At 38.5% G+C, this 17376-nt stretch overlaps 1 protein-coding gene across 1 annotated transcript in view; it reads right to left on the minus strand.

The window, feature by feature from the left end:
* The window catches only part of LOC135702337 (uncharacterized), a 39627-nt gene that overhangs the window by 8521 nt on the left and 13730 nt on the right, over positions 1–17376 (minus strand). Inside the window, exons 5-6 of the mRNA XM_065223365.1 lie at positions 6590–6788; positions 6272–6503 (exon numbers count right to left, since the gene is read on the minus strand). Coding sequence (XP_065079437.1) covers positions 6272–6503; positions 6590–6788 — 431 coding nt within the window. The remainder of the gene's footprint in view (positions 1–6271; positions 6504–6589; positions 6789–17376) is intronic.

Genomic DNA, 17376 nt, shown 5'->3' on the forward strand with positions numbered 1-17376 from the left:
GTACTTGTACCTGTCATTAAAACTGGTATAATGCTACCAACAGTTTTCCGTGTACAAATCGTACTTTCCACCGCTAGGTGACACTCTGAAGCACATCGATTTTTTTCACTTTTCGAAGCAGAGACGAGCTTCGTTTCTTTGATTTAACTTAAAACTTAAATAGTTTTAGTTGAAAGCCACTTGTCTGTCATTGTTCTGAAACATAAAGATTTGTGACGTCACGTGCACTTTGATTTCTAAAGTTTTTTTTCATGTCTTTACATTAGAAGTTTCCGAAAGTTGAGTGAACATGTTTGGAACCTAACTATGAATAAAACTCATTTTCTATTTTCAAAAATTAAATCTTAATTTTAGGATCTATTCAACAACCTAATTTAAAAAAAATTAATTATTCATTTTGAAGTTGAATTTATTAATCATTTATTTTGATATTAATTAATAATATATTTATAGTACTGAATGGAGCAGCAAACATAATCTCAAAGTTTTACGTTAACAATGTGGTCGTGATTTGGACAGAACCCTTAACTTTTTTTTTATGATTTAAAGAATCAAATAACTAACTAGGAAAATGAGTCGATGAATCCTTGAAATCTTAAATTTGGAAAATTGAGAAATAATTCAGAAATTATGAATTTCCAAGATATCAGACAAACCGTTTCTGGGTGCTCTCATTAAGAATATTGATTAAATGTAGAGTCAGTAACAAACTCGTGATTGAAAACTTCGAAGAAAGGCTCCAATTGAGCATCTAGCTTTAGACGTGCGACCTATCTCAATTCCCCGTATCTCAATTCCCCGTATTTTTGCTGAAAATTACCAACAAGTCAATAGCTATAGAAGATTTTTCACTGATGGATCACGCATTGATGGACCACGCATTGATGGATCCACTGGCTTTGGTGTCTTCAATGACTACTCAACCGCCTTCCGGAAACTTCAGGAACCTTGCTCCATTTATGTTGCTGAGCTAGCAGCGATCAACTTCGCATTGGGGATGATTTCTAACATGCCCCCCTCGGATAGTCTCAGTTCGATTGAGGCTATTCGGTCGATGAAACAAGTTAGGCACTCATCTCATTTCCTTTCAAAGGTGCAGATGAGTTTGCTGGTCGAGAGATCATATATGATTACCATTGTATGGGTCCCCTCACATTGCTCAATACCAGGCAATGAGAAGGCAGACTCTCTCGCAAAGGTGGGCGCACAAAAAGGCGAGATTTATGATAGAAGAATTTCACATGATGAATTTTTCCCATTAGTACGTCAGAGTTCTCTTTTAAGTTGGCGATTGGACAACTAATTCTCTTGGGCGGTGGTTACATCCCATTATTCCAAACGTTTCTTCGAGAGCGTGAACCAAAGGTCTGGATGTAAGTCGGGGCTTCATTCGCGTTATGTCAAGACTTATGTCCAACCACTACTCGCTAGAGGCACCTCTCTACAGAATAAATCTCGTTGACAGCAATATATGTAGGCCCAGAACCGGTTATGATGACATCGATCACGCATCGTATTGCTCGGGTAATGACGCCTCCAGAGCACGACTGTTGAATACCCTAATGGCCCGAGGTAGACAACCCTTCCGTGAAGTAAGAGATGTATTGGGAACCCGTGATCGTCCCTACATGCAGGCGATCTACGATTTTTTTTTTGTTTGTCTGATGTTAGAGTTTGATGTGATCATCCCCTCCTTTCCAAACAATTTCCAGCCATTGGTGTCCCAGTCTTATTATCCTCCTATTTCTGTGTTACTTGCCCCTGCCCAGCCAGGATTTGGTCAACCGTCCGAGAGTAGTATCTGAAGGAGGCTTCAGAAACCAGTTTCCTACCTAGCTCCTTCCAATCGAAATTGTTACCCATTAACTTCGAGCCCACCACGAGTAATTGGTACCCAATACTAGCCTAGAACTACTACTGTTTAAAATGTAAATTCAAACATAACTAATTTTTGGCTCCGCAAAGTGTCACACACGACTGAGCCTATATAAATATTTCAAGATAGATAATTAAAATAGAGAAAGTAAATTCCTAGACCTGATGATATTCTTATGATTCTGGTAGTAATGTATAAAGATTATTGGCATTGTGGAGGAACCCGAACAATCTAACCACATTCGATAAGCATAATGCCATGTCGTTCAATGGCTTAATGCTCAACACCAAAAACAGACTACGTCCTTGGGTGTGATATCAATCACATCTGAAAATAATAAATTCATGGGATTTAGTTCGTTCGTAGTTCTTCTTCTTATTCGCATTTCAAGCTTATTGCATATCGCATATTAGCTTATTGCATGTTCTCAACTTAGTGTTCTAGATGCACTTCCACAGTTATTAATTGAGAGCTTTCGATGCCTGTACCATTTTTGCATTGATGTGATTGTGTGGCAAGTCCAATCATACTTCTATGCCCAGGGAAGTCGAGAAATTTTCCAACCCGACAAATTCCTAGACCGAACCGGGAATCGAACCCAGCCACCTCCAGCATGGTCTTGCTTTGTAGCTGCGCCTTTACCTACTGAGCTAAGGGAGGCCCGTAGTTAAAGAAGATCAATACTATTATTCTAAAAGAACAGCTCATGAGAAAAAGAATGGTAAATTTTCCCAACAAACAATTCAAAGTCACAAATAAGCATACACATTGAATAAATGCTGTATGACAGTGTACAATGCAGAATAAAACAGGATGTCGAATTATGTGCTGAAAAAAGCTCATTGAGATCGGTAGATGCGCCTTTATTCCGCCGGTTGCTTTGATATGATCAATTGACTTATTAAAAGCTTTATAAACGTTGACTGTCTTTCTGATTCAGAACCAGAAGTTTGATCTTATAACAAACTGAATAAGTGTAATTTGCACATACATTGACGCTTTAAATCGACTGTTTTCAATTGATTTAATAAAATAATCCATTAGACGTCTTATAAATGTTTTGTAGCTCCTTTACTTATTAAATTTCATTGCATTGCTTTACACTATTGCTGTATAAAGGTGAATACAGTCAGTAAAATAGCTCTTATACCACTATGCGTCCATGTTTTAATTGCATGCTTTGTAAATGCTTTATAAACGACGTATTAGATTCATTATTCCACAACACTGGTTTAGTCTAACAGCAAGACGAAATCAGTAGAGTAGAGTTGTATCCAAGGAAATATTGATTGAAAATCGAAGATTGTAAAAAACAAGCAAACTAATTGTAACATGGCGGTGGCATAAAAGTTAATTTTCATGGGTCATTTGCGAAAAAGTTGTTTTGCTTTCAAGAAATCGTTAACAAATTCATAAGGTTTTAAAATGGCTTTTATGAAGAAAACTTGCAGGCTGAATTGTATTTATCCAAAGTCATTTTGCTTGATCCTAACCCATTCAGATTTATGGCAGCTTTTATGAAGGCAAAGTTGCCTACAAAAAGTTAAACGTCAAAGTTTGTTTATCTTTCGATAGTTGCGCTGTGGGATCCAGGGTTCTTCCAGGCGGTTTCCTCCCGATGGATTGTGAGCAGTTAGTCAGATAGTTTGCGAAACTGTTTTACAACATTTCGCATTTCGAACAGCTGAAAGCGCAATCGTTCCCGAAAAAGATCCCCTTCTTCCGGATGGTTTCAGAAGTGCACCATCCAACGACGCAGGGATATACGCTTGAATGCAATTTTCGAAGATTTGATTCTTTCGCCGAATAAAATCGCTGGATCGGAAACCCGCTTATCTCCGCTAACTAACAGTTTCAGTGGTTTGCTGTCGGTTGTTATTTCGACTGCCATCTATTCGAACGATCTGGAGAAGGCTGGTATGCTTTTAAACTTTCGACAATGTTTTATGAATTTGGGGGCCACGCTAACTTTACTCTTCTCCGCCAGATGGTCAGGCATTGATGGTGTGCTGGTTCTTCTAAAGAAGTTAATTTTTCTGAAATCGACTTGAATTTGTCATTCTATTTCGTCTATCCTTCGAAATTTACTTGTCATAAATTTGGCTTTTATTAACGATGAGGAACCATCTTTTAAGCTCAATTTGTAAACAGAGGAATTGGTGAGTTTATGATGCACTTTAAAAAGCCTAAAAAGCAGCAATAAATGCTTTTTGCCCTAATGCAAAACCCAATGTTTCTATGGCTGCTTTTATAATAAAAGAACACGTTTATGAAGTATTTTATCAAGACATTAATAAACATTTGCTATTGACGTTTATGCTTGAATTACAGAACAGTTTTAAGGAGGGATTGAGAACAATTTTAAATTTATTTTTAAAACAAGACAGTTTTTGACTTTCTTGCCGGATTATAAAAGTTTTTTAAAACAAAAATTGCCGTTTTAAAACCATCATTAATTAGAGTGGATGCCAAATGGTTACTGAATTGTTACTTGGGTGGTTACCGTTTCCGCTTTCCAAGTAGAAGGTCGCGAGTTCAATCCTTAGCTCAACCCTTTTTCTGTTCTAAATCTTAATCATCAATCACATCATTCACGACAACAAATTCACTGATTTAGTTTAATGGATAACCCAGCATCACATAACAGAAGGGGAAGTTCAAACAAATCGGTGAATCAAAAAGTGGTACGTTTGTCTGCTCAACAAGCGATGCGTTGTGGTAGCGTTCCACACGGGCTTTCTATTCGCACTCACACTATATAGCATGCTGCCCACTTAACTGCAGGCAGAAGATGCCTTCTAACGCTAGGTGTGCTAGTGTTCTCCAATGAAAACTGGAGCCACTTTCTGATCCGAAGTTCCACTTTTGTTCTGTCCCAGCATCCTTTCCTTGGAAATTGGAGAGGTGAAGATGTAGAATTGGTCTCATGTAAAACAACTATGAATGAAGCAATCATTCCCACTGGACCTTGGGACGATCGGGAGTGCTGATAGGTATTCAGTTTCAAGCAAGCTTTTATTGAATATTGAGCAGCCCATATGATGTATTCTAGGATAGCTCAGTACAAGTATTATTGGGTATGCAGTTGAATAAAATCGTCAACAAGTCGTTTCTTCAATAGGCGATTGTTTGTTGGCTTGTCATTTGGTCAAATGACCCATCATAAAAAATCGCTTATATCAAAACCCAAGTAAGCATTTGCCTCTCATCTGAAAATAACAGAAATCATAAATGTACAAAGAAGATTTAGATTATTTGCAAAGAAAAGCTCATGAGAAAAAGAATAGAACATTTTTTAATTCTAAATATAAATATGAATTATGCCTATCGTCCATTATGCCTAACGTTCATTATGCCAACCATCCATTATGTCTATCGTATTTATGCCTAACGTCATGCACCCATATTCTACTATCAAAGATACCCCATTTTACGGTACCATTTTTCCTGCCTTCATGCGAAAGACGAAGTAATTCAAATAACGGTTCAGTGTGTTATGGTGAATTTTAAATTCTTACGAGGAACTTAGAATCAAGAAGCAGAGGTATATGTTTCATAAAATTTTATCAATTTGACACTTATTATGGAAGTCACTTTAAGTAGAAACTTTGTTTTACCAACCCGTTAAAACATAAAAGTTAAGTGCTGATTTTATTTACTATGACGGAAATTTAATCTTACCAAGGTGGTTAAAATTTTCATTTTAATCAATTATACTAAATTATACCAAATCAGGTCTTAATTATACTGCATTTTGTTTAGCTTATTTTATTACGATCCCATACTGCACTGTTGCTTGGAAGTTAGGGAATTTTCCTAGTTGAGTCCTTTTTCTTCAAAAGCCAAATTCTCAAGATTAACGAGGTTTTTAAATCTGTAAATTTGAGACATTGTTTGCTTCTCCTCAAACTACAAACAACAAGCATTCAACAACAAGTTGATTCAGCTACGTCCACTTATAAAAACCTTCATATTTTGACTTGCGAAATTGCGAAATTTGCAATGCACGCGAAAAAGGACGCTTCAAAGAATCCTTTTAAATGGGATTTTCCCATGGCAAAATTGAACTTTTAATTTCTATCGTCCTAGTGTTTAATTAAACGCTAATTTTATGATCGTCTAAACAAATAGGAAGAACATGTCAAAAATTGGGACGTGGTGTACAGAAAGTATATTCCTATAGAAATTTCCAAATAAAGTGCAGTAAGCGGTCCCAACCAAATGAGCTCGCATTTTGGGAGATGATTAGAACCTGACAAATTTGAACCACCCTTATTCATTCCTACTAAATACTAATACGCTTTTGAACGTCTTATTATATCTCGCCACTATACCCATTTTTCCGGGTTTATTCACTATATCCAATTCCCCCCAGATCACCCCGCGGATATTTACACGGTAGTATTGGAGCACGGCTCAGCAGCTTCCGCAGCATCCCAGAAGAGCACCGTGCACAGCCCCACAGCGGCGATAATCTTCAAGTAGAGCATCACGACTGTCTTCGTCACTTTCGCCCGCTCGGAGTCACGGCAAAGTCTTCGAACTTCGATCACTTGTTTCTGCTTTTTTTTTTCGCTATCACTTAACTTCCCACTTCTATTTCCAACCACCGTTTCAGCACATATCACTCAACCGGAAAAAAAGAGTCGATCGCCGTCGCGTCGCGCGTTTTGATCCGCGTCTGTCACGGGCGTTGATTGCGTTCTGACTGACTGAAGAGTTCGATCAAGTTCAATCCGAGGCGCTTCCCTCGATCAGGATCCGGCTTGCCTGTGTCTTCCGTTCTCGTCCGGTGTAGTTGTTCCCTGCTACTACGACTGCTGATTGATATTCTGTGCCAGCCCAATCGTTTCTGTGCGTATGCATATGTCCGTTCTCTAGCAGTCAGCGGTCGGCCACCCAATCGCACTGGCTTGTAATAGTGTACACACGCTCACATCAAGTGGTAGAAGCGATTATGTTGCTCGGGGGGGCCTCCAAAGTAGTTGTTGCTGAGAGTCATTTGTTTATGAGCACGCTGCACTGCAATATGACATGCTAGAATGTCGAAAGTTATCAATATGCACAACTCCAACTCCCGGGCGATGCTTGTAATCTAGAAATTGAAGAACGAGAGGCTATCAAAAGAAAAGACAAAAATTTGAATGAGCTCCGTGCCCGCAAAGTACTCAAGAGTTGGGAAACGTAGAACGGAACAATCCAAAAGTGGCCATGGCTTGGAACTCACAGAACGAGCTGCGAAAAGGGATGGCAATCCGCAGCAATAGAGTGTGTTAATTGACACCAAGAAGGAACACCCCAAACTTTGTTAATGCTAACGATTATTGTTTGTCCGCTATTAAATGGGCGAGGAAAGCGTTTCGTTTAATTCTTTTGGAGTTAATTTTCGGTTTAAAGTAGATGACGCCGGCCCGTAGAAGGCATGCAAGACGGTGGCGACAGACCAACAACGACGGTTGACACCATTGATTAGAATCATTACGCATTCTGGGCACGTCAATTTGCCTCGTCTTTGTGGGTAAGTCCTAATTGGCGGTGGATGGCAACGGAAAAAAAATCTATCCGTAGATCGGAGGAATGCGGTACGAATAAAGGGTCATCCCAATACTGGTCTGGTGTGAAGAATCGTTCGAACGCTACCGCAGGATGCCCGATAAGGATAATACATCCGATTGTTGCAAGTTCACTGGCGGCGTGCATTGCAATCACCTATTGCTTGGCTTGCAATACAAATATGTATGCGAGAAAGCAAAAATCCCACACAAAACTCAATCATATAAGGGGTAGCAGTGCTTATCAGTTATATATCGTTACCATTTGAGTAAAAATAGCTGCCATCGAAGTAAACCACGTTGTTTTGCATCTGATGAGTCACTCAAATTGTTCTGGAATATGTGCTTGAGCGAATGTGCGAATTCAAGCATGCTTTTGGAGCAATCCCAAAAAAATAAATCCAGGAATTGTTTACTGAATTACAGAATGCGCTGATAAAAAGTGATTCAACAGTTTAGTTGCGTCAGCAGTATGATTTACGTTTATCGTTTTTTAACTGGATAAGGTATATGTGTATAGTTTTCGCTGGGATGTTTACATGTTTACAACTTGAATCCAGAGAACTTCCGGTGATTTCCTAGAGGACGGGGAAGAGTAGTCCATAGTAATTCCAATTTAATACTAGAAGATCTTTAGGGTACTGTTGACTGAAGACTTCCCGGAAAATCAAGATGAGCTCATGGCTAGGCCCCAATCGTTTCTAGTGTATGTTCAGAGAACTTCCAATGATATTCTAGAGTATTGTCTGGGTATGTATTGCAGTATTAGTTCTTTGCACCTTGAATTGCAGTTCAATTATACAAGCATAGTTTACAGAAAACATGAACACTTCTCATACGCTCGCCACATAATTCGCATGTAACCCAACCTACGTACAAACGTGACAAGTCCGAAGTAATTGCTTCCTTATTTCTTTCGTTCATAGTGAAACGTGGGGTAATACGCAGCCCCTAAGGAAATGATCGATTTTCACTACAGTAAAACGGGGTAAAGTTGATCACTACTTTTTGATTCACGGTTTAGCGACTTTGCAGTCAATTTAATTGTTTATAGGAAAGTTTGAACATACTGAGAGGTAAGCACCGGTGCCCTTAGATTTTTTCGCAAATTTTCTCACACACACGTCTCTTACCGATGATATGTGCTTACCTCTCAGTATGTTCAAACTTTCCTATAAAGTTGATCACTACACCATTTAATTTTCGTTTCTCAACAATCATTTTTCATGATATTATTATAAGATAATTTGTGTAGTATTCCATTAGGTAGTTTTAAATAGTAATTTTGAAACGTTTTCGCTAACAAACGATGCATTCTAATACTCAAAATGTACAATTTCGTGGAAGTGATGACCTATACAACTTTTAACTGTTCCTAAACATCCCGTCAGAATCAACATATATTCTGGTGCTGTGTTTGGTGAAATTACTCTGAATCTGAACTCAGATTTTCAAGGCTGTTACAAGATTTTCAAAATATGATCCACGAAATCTGCGATTTCTCAAAAGAAATACACGACTTCAAATATTAATCCACGATAAATAAAAAACTTGTTTTTATGGCATTTAAAACTTATTGCTTATAGCATCAAACTTATTTCTTATAGCATATTAGCTTTTTGTCTGTCAACTTAGTGTTCTTTGAAACAATTTCACATTTTAATTAAGAGATTTCTATGTCTGTATCATCCTCTGTCCAAGGAAGTCGAGAAACCCGAAAAATGTATAGTTATGACGGGAATCGAACCCAGCCGCCTCCTGCATGGACTTGCATAGAGCTGCCATTTTGTACCATTTGAAAAAAATAAATTCAATGTAGGTATCATTTTCAGTTATTTATGTTCTTGGTAGTATAAATTCTGAGTATTTAATGAACGTAATAATACACTCTTACATCATAACATTTTATTGAATAAAAGAGACCTAGATTTTCTGATATGTTATTTAAAAAAAAAAATAATGTATTTTCATTTGAAATTGAGATTTAATTTTTAAGGACAATAATACTGAAAATAATTCTTTTTATAAGTATTCCAAAAGAGTTGTAAGGAAAATTTTAAGGAAATGCCAAGAAAAATTCCTAGGGAATTGAATTCTGAATACCAAGGACAGTTTGAGGAAATTTTTTGAGGGATTCTGAGTCAGCCAAGGATATTCCGGTGTTAATTTTAGAAAATTCAAAAGAGAGTTTCAAGAAAATTCAGAAGAGAGTTTCAAGGAATTTTGCGCAGAACTAAAAAGGATTCCTATGGTAATTCCATGGAAATTTCAGGAAAATAATAAAATGCATGCTGAGGAGAACTCCCAAATGATTTTTTAGGAGTATTTTTCGGGGAATTGCTCGAATTATTAATAATATGAAGATCATTGCATCAGTCCGTATCGTACTCTCTTGCCGTGTGGATCTATTTGCTTTTTGCTGAAGGAAGTGTTACTGCCACTTAAAGCTACAACAAATTTAAAAAACACTTTTCAGTGCTCAATATTACCTGCAAATTTTCTACCTTGTTCGACTCTTAAATATTCCTCTTAGATCCTTGTTTGGACCCTACCCGAAGTAATCCTGCTTGGACATAGACTTGGAAAATTTTTCTTCGATCTTTCAGATTCTGATAGTAATCCGCTTGGAAATCGATTTGGAGAAACGTTTTACCGCCGCCATGGCGCCCAAATGCAAAAGAAAGGGCAATCTTTTGACCCCCCTCTGATGACATTTATTTGAGAAATCAATTTGATATGTTCACGGATAATGATAATGATCCATCATCCAGGCAAAATTCGATTATACATTCCCGGCTCAATGCCAAGAAGGATAAGGTCCCCCTATTGTGATAACCATTTCCGATTTCCATGCTCTTCGCACGGAACATTTCAAGTTATCAAAATGAAAATGCAATCCCGTCCTGACGATTTGCGCAACGTGATTCAGACTTCAAGTGTAGTGAACTAAACAACCTTAAGGTCTTAGAAAAAGCTAGCCTTATGCTTCATGTCCGAGTGAAGTGGGAACACTTCAGGAAGACTGGAGGAAATTTCTAAAACCTCACCCAGTGCCGTAAGTGCCAGGAATGGGGTTACGGAACAAAAAATTGTTACATGCTAGCAAAATGCATGAATTGTGGAGATTCCCCTCACGTAAAGGACGACTGTTCTGTGAAGGAAGATCATAACAAATTTAAATTTTAAAATTGTGGTGAAAACCACAAATCCAAAGCGCAAAACGATCCTACAATCTCGTTCTAAGCGCCAGGTAGGACACAATCCACGTTCCCGGTCAAGTACTAATTTCTCTGCTGTTAACAACGGTCAGCGAGGAACAAATTCTACATTCGTACCCGTAGGTACAAATTCTTCATCTATACCTGGTGTTAACAATGTTCAGCAAGTGGAGCAACCTATGTTGCTATTGCAGCTGGTACAAATCGAATTCAATATTCTAGCCATCATAATTCTAACGGATTTTGACTTAGGAAGCATCACTGCTCTTAAAATGGAATTTTCACCGAAATCATTGATCGACATCATTACTGGTATGCTGAAAACTTACACCATGTTTAATGCTATTCAAAATGGAGTAAAATTGAACAATATCGTCATGACTTTGAAATTCAGTAATGGACTTTAAATCATTAAATATTTTGATTTGGAATGCTCGATCTATTGAAGATAATGAAGACGAGCTATTTAACTTTTCAAGTGTTCATAACTAGCATATCACTGTTATAACTGAAACGTTCCTTAAACCTGACCATAAGGTTAAAGAACACGTGATCCTGCCAAGAAAGTTATCTGGTGAGATTTGCAATAACAAATTAAAACGCGATTTGCTGCCCTGAGGAACAAAACTACACCGGTGTAGTGTAAGCAGCAATAAGCGCGAGTCATTGACAGCTGATCAACATTTGTTTGTAAACAAAGGTGCAACCGATAGCTACACCCTGAATTTTTTCGGTATTACACCGCAAAAACGAAAACGACAAAAGATAGAGCGATCGCTCTTCTTATTCTTCATCTTCACATTTCAAGCTTATCGATTTCAGATTTTCAAAATTGTTTATTTCGTCAACCAACGTAGACTAGTACAAATCCCTAAACCTTCATCATTCTTTACCATTTTTTGCATAGGCTCATATTTTGGGGCTATGAATCAATGTTGGGAAGGTGAGGATCGAAGTGCTGCTGAATTTCCGTTTTAATATTTTTTCTACGTGATTTTCTCGTGAAAAGTTAAATTTTAAATTGTAAAAATTGCGAAGTGGAACTGTTAGTGGATTGCGTAACTATGACCAAATGGATGTCCATTCGTTTTCGTTGCTTTAGCAATTGGCAATGGCAAATTGTGGAGTTTTATGTATGAGAGACAGCCCAACAAACATTGAATGTTGAATAAGTGCTTATTCAGGTAAAAACATGCTTCTTCAGCTAAAAAATAGCTTATTCAGCAGTTGATAAACTTGTTTGTTGGGAGCAGTTGTTTCAGCCGGCGCTCAGCCAAGTTATTTTTTTGGCTTTCGTTTCTCTACACGCAAAGAAAAAATCTATTACAATGAATGTTAGTTCCGTTTCCTATCATCCTCTGTTCATGAACATCGCAGCGAATGTTAGAAGTTGACCTTACAGGCGATGTAATGGTTTTTTGTCTTTTTCATTTCGTGTTCTATCTACGCTTTCGACTATACCAGTAAGCTTGCAGAACGACGCACATTGTAGAACATTGTAGAACGACGCACACACTTGCCTCGAATCTCTCCAGCAGAAAAAGCATACGAAATCGAGTATGCGAGAAAATGAGCGCTTCATGTTTACTTTTAGGCTATCCATATTCAGGAGCATGGAGAGAGCAGTGGAGAAAGCACAGGTCTGATAATCGAAGCGTTCTTGGTTCAAGTCCAGTCGGCAATCGGATTCCTATTTTTTTCGACATAACTAATTTACCTCGCTAATACACTCTACATTTTTCGGTCTCCAATTTTCTTGCATTGGACCGCAGCTAGGTATATCGCATCCTCGGTTCATGCGGTCTCCACTAACATCCTCTGATGATGAATCCCACATAATTGTAAGCGAATCTTACATCCCCCGGTTGGGTGTACACTGAACGAAAACATACCGAATACTTCGACTGATTATTGTATTGCTCTAGCCCTTTAACATTGGGCCATATGAATAAAAAGAGTTTACTTTACTTACCCGTGCTTTTCTTACGGGAAAAGTAAAGTAAACGCTTTTATTCATACAACCTAATAACATAGAGGTAACTCTAAGACCAGAAGGTCCCGAAGAAACGAGCTCAACTTTTTGGCTCAGCTCTGGTACTATCTTCGGTCCCAAGCTTATCGATGCACCCCTCGAAACATAAGAAAATCCACGAACCCCTCATTTTATCTGTCGAACTTTCATAGCGAATCAAAACAAACATAGTGTAGTACTAGAATTTTGACTAGAATGGGGTACGTTAATCGATTTGCTTGGGACCAATAGGCTAGTCAAGTAGTGAGCCAATTTAAAATCGTTAGTTTCGAATTGATTGTTACTAATAAGCTGTCGAATTTCGGATGATTTCTAGGATTGGGCGATCTTGGATCGATTTTTGGAAGATCGATCTTTTGATACCGATTTTAGATTTTTCGGATCGATTCTTTACCCACGAAAAGATCGAAAAAATCGATTTCTTCTTTCGATCTTTTCGAGCTTAATAAAAATAGGTTTTTAAATTTTGTAATTGTATTGACATCGAAAAAACAAAACAAACATCGATCCCTACAATAACGTCACTATTTTCAGTTCCGATATCTTCGAATACAGCAACATTTGAAGGTTTTGGCTACCTCCCTCCATCTGTGCTGATTTCTCCTTACCGCCACGACAATTTTTAATTGAATTGAATATTATAAAGGAAAGAATTTCTTGGGGTACCAACATAAACCCGAGGGGGACGACTCTATCTACGATGCAGGAAAGATTGTGTTTTGCTGTGGCTAGCTGTGTGCACGCTGAGTAGATAGAAAGAAGATTGACGATGATTCTGAAGATTTCCTGCAAAAATATGATGCGCGATGAGTGTAGGTAAAATATCAAAAAATCAAATCTCACCAACGCTCAAGATCACGCTTGATTTTCGTAGACAGAAATCAACAAGCAAGCAACTGCGGTTGATTTTGCAAGCTGTGATATCCCAGCTCGGAATATCAAGCTAACAAAACTCACCAACTGCAAATCTCACCAAACTGTGGTGAGATTGAGTTTGATGATTTTTGCTTTACACCCGAATGCAGCCGAAACTTCCATAACGGTTTGCAGCAGTCCCTTTGCGTCTGCCATCGGTGAAGATTAAAGAGAGATAGCAAACGATGCTTTCTCTTTCTAAGAAAACGATGTGCAATGGAATCATTTTTATGTCGAGTCAACTCTCAGCTTGATTTTTGCACGTTGTGAATAGTCTCGCAATATCAAAGAAGCTTGTAAAATCAATATCAAGCATGATATTTTGTTCCAATATCACGCATGATATTGCGAGCGCATGAGAGCGGAAAAATATCAATTGATTTCTGATTTTGCCAACACTGTGCGCGATGCAAGTAGATGTAAGAAAGGAAAGAAGATTGTTCGAAGATTGATTCGCTAGTGGGAGATTTGTTGAGCATCTATACTTGAGATTTAGAAGTGTCGCCCCCCTCGCGTAAACCAGCGTATAGTCCATTCTATATGTAAGAGTATTGATGGACCGAAAGTGAGGATAACAATAAGAAAAACTTGGCTAAAGCGAAAGTGAGGATAGCATACTAAGCACTTGAAAATGGGATTACACAAGTGTGCAAGTTATAAACGTCAAGAAAGGTCAATAAAAATAAAAACCATAAGGTCGATCTACCAACAATCGATTCTTTGGTACCGATTTAATCAGTGGATCGATTCTAGAGCCAAATATAAGATCGATCCGTCAAGATCGATTTTTCTCTGAAGATAGCCCAATCCTAGATTTCCTTATGGTTGAATTCGCCATCAACTGATGAGCATCAATATGACTGTCCTCTAAATAAAGGATGGTATTTATTTGAACATTGGCTGTAAACTAAACAGTGCTCAGAGGACAATAATATAAGGATAGGATGACTTGCAAATGCTTTAAATTAGATTATTAATTCGATTGTTTACATTTCCATATTGAATAGCCACGATCGCCTCACTTCCACCAGATCACTATTTTATTTTTACGGATAGTCTCAGTTCTGTCAAGGCTATTCGCTCTATGAGGCTGGTAAAGCACTCCTCGTATTTTCTCATGAAAATACGAGAGCTTCTAAGTGCTTTATCTTTAAGATCTTTTGCCATCACCTTTGCATGGGTCCCATCTCATTGCTCGATTCCGGGCAATGAGATGGCGGACTCACTTGCTAAGGTGGCCATAGCGGAACGCGATATTTACGATCGACAAATAGCCTACGATGAATTTTTCTTAATTTATCGTCAACAGTCACTCGTCAGCTGGCAGAATAAATGGAGCGAAGGAAGTTTGGGACGATGGCTAAATTCGATCATCCCTAAGGTGTCGAAGAGTCCTTGGTTCAAGGGGTTGGATGTGAGTCGAGACATCATTCGTATGATGTCTCGCCTCATGTCCAATCACTACTCGTTAAACGCTCACTTGTTCCGTGTTGGGCTCGGGGACAGCAATCTCTGTGAATGTGGACAAGGTTACTAGGACGCTGAACACATCCTTTGGTATAGTGCGGAGTATCGTGGAGTCAGATCACATTTTTATGATTCCCTTCGGGCTCGAGGTAGACAACCTAATGTTCCAGTTCGGGATAATTTGGGTAGACGCGATCTGGAGTTTATAAAACTTATATATGTTTTGTGTTTAGTTTTTGTTTTGTTCGTGTGGGTTTTTTTAATGATTGTTTCTGTAATAATTGTATAATTACACTGTGGATACCAAATTGAATAGGAATAAGTTCATGTTTTAGGAATAATGAAATATTTGTATCGTAAATCATAACTCAAACCTCCTCCTCTCTCTCCCCATCCATAAAACTGTACATCTCTACTAACCTCGAGACGACCGCGAGTAATCGGTTCAGTTCCTTTAACTCTAGATTTAAGACATCAATTATGTATAACGCAAATGATAACTTGGCTCTGTAAAGTTTATTCGATTGAGCCTGTACAAATAAACTTAATAATAAAAACATATTGAATAGCCATCAACAGCCATTCATCATCGATATAAAAATTACTTGTTGGAAGAGGAAACTTTCTCCACCACGAAATAGACAATCTTCGGTTTCCACGCTTTATAAATGTTCGTACAACCTCTGATAGCGATGGCTATGCTTCCACCTCCTTTGTCTGCTCAGAGCACCAAATGACGTTCGATATAATTATTTACATCATCGTTTTGAATGATTTGCGTAAAGGGGCTGAACCAAATGCATTTCAATTTAAGATCACTATCATTCTGCAGAGAGCATTACGCATTCCAACTGAAGGCCCTATCCCTTCTCATAACAATGTTCATCCTGTATTCGTGAGGAAAATGATCTAATTTCAAAACAACCGTCATCCGGTTGTAGTTATCATTCGAAGAGGCTATTTCGATTTTTCGATTTCAATAATCTGAGGTTTCATGCGAACAGAGGACGGTGGTTTGGTATAGTGTAGGTTTTGTACGAAAAATCAAAAATTAATTCGAAGCTCACTAAATACGCGTCAATCAGGTTTTACCCTACTACTTGGATGAAAGTTTCAATACATTATCAATGGTAAATTTGCATCGATTATGTATTGGGGCGGGGCTTACCGTGTGTGCATTCATGAAATGGGCTATTGCACTCTTCCAGGTCCCGGATTCAAGCTTCTTGCAGACATAAGATGGCAGGGAGATTTTATCCATAACGCCACTACCAGATAGTGGAAGTTTGATTGTAAGTACATACATACATACATGAATCAAACTGGACGGTGACAAATAGATTTTTCATGGTTTCAGATAGGTGGTGTAGTGGTAAGCGTGATTACCTCTCACCCCAGCAGGCCTAGGTTCAATCCCAGTCGGCGCCTGAGGCATAACATCTCTGATCACGCTTTCCTTCGGAAGGGAAGTAAAGCCGTTGGTCCCCGGTTCATGAGTTGATGGGTCGATAGGTAGGGTCCAGGTGTGGGAGCTGCCTTTCTGGCGTCGGTAGCATTGGTGCTTAGCACGGAAAACAAGATCGACGGAAAACAAATCAAGGGAAAAAAAATGGTTTCAGATGTTCATTCGTTGTCCGGTGGCCGCTATCTTGAAACTTGGTCTGCCATCTTAGATTTCAAAATGGTGACATGCATCGATTTTCCACTTCTGCTATTCCGTCCATTTCGTAGATATCCATATTGCATGGGTTTAAGAATTCGGATCCACCCTATTAAGCATTGCCAGGGAGAGACTTACCTCCCAGAACAAATAATCTAGAATGAGGAAGCCTGTACTAAGTTCTAGTGGACGGCAAAGGTCCACACCGTAAACTGTTTTTTTACAATGCAGTTATCGGCTGTTATCTTAGTCGTCTGAGCTATTTGAAAATGGGAAGATCTTGAGCTTTAGACTAGAATGCCTCAGGATCTGAAAATCAATACTGTCAACGGTAGGGAAAATTTAAATGTAATCCCGCACCATCACCACTCGTTGGTCACCCTCTTAAAACGCTAACCATCATGTTGCGGAGTAGCAGCGTGACACAGTTTTCCAAGTACATACGAGAGGTTTTAAATCAAATTGCTCCATTTCTTTCCCATGACCAATCGTGTGACCTTTCGAACATCATCTTTTCCTAACCGACAGTGTAGTTCTCATCAGCATTACAGTATTACTCAAAAACAACTTGTCCGTTCCGTTCCGTGTTCACATTCTTCAAGATTGTTCCGCATTTCGTTTCATTTCACCCATTACGATTAGACTAATCTTAATCT

This window comes from Ochlerotatus camptorhynchus, unplaced genomic scaffold, assembly GCF_037179485.1.
Source record: "Ochlerotatus camptorhynchus isolate MF236.1 unplaced genomic scaffold, CSIRO-AGI_Acam_v1.1 ptg000017l, whole genome shotgun sequence".
Lineage (NCBI taxonomy): Eukaryota > Metazoa > Arthropoda > Insecta > Diptera > Culicidae > Ochlerotatus > Ochlerotatus camptorhynchus.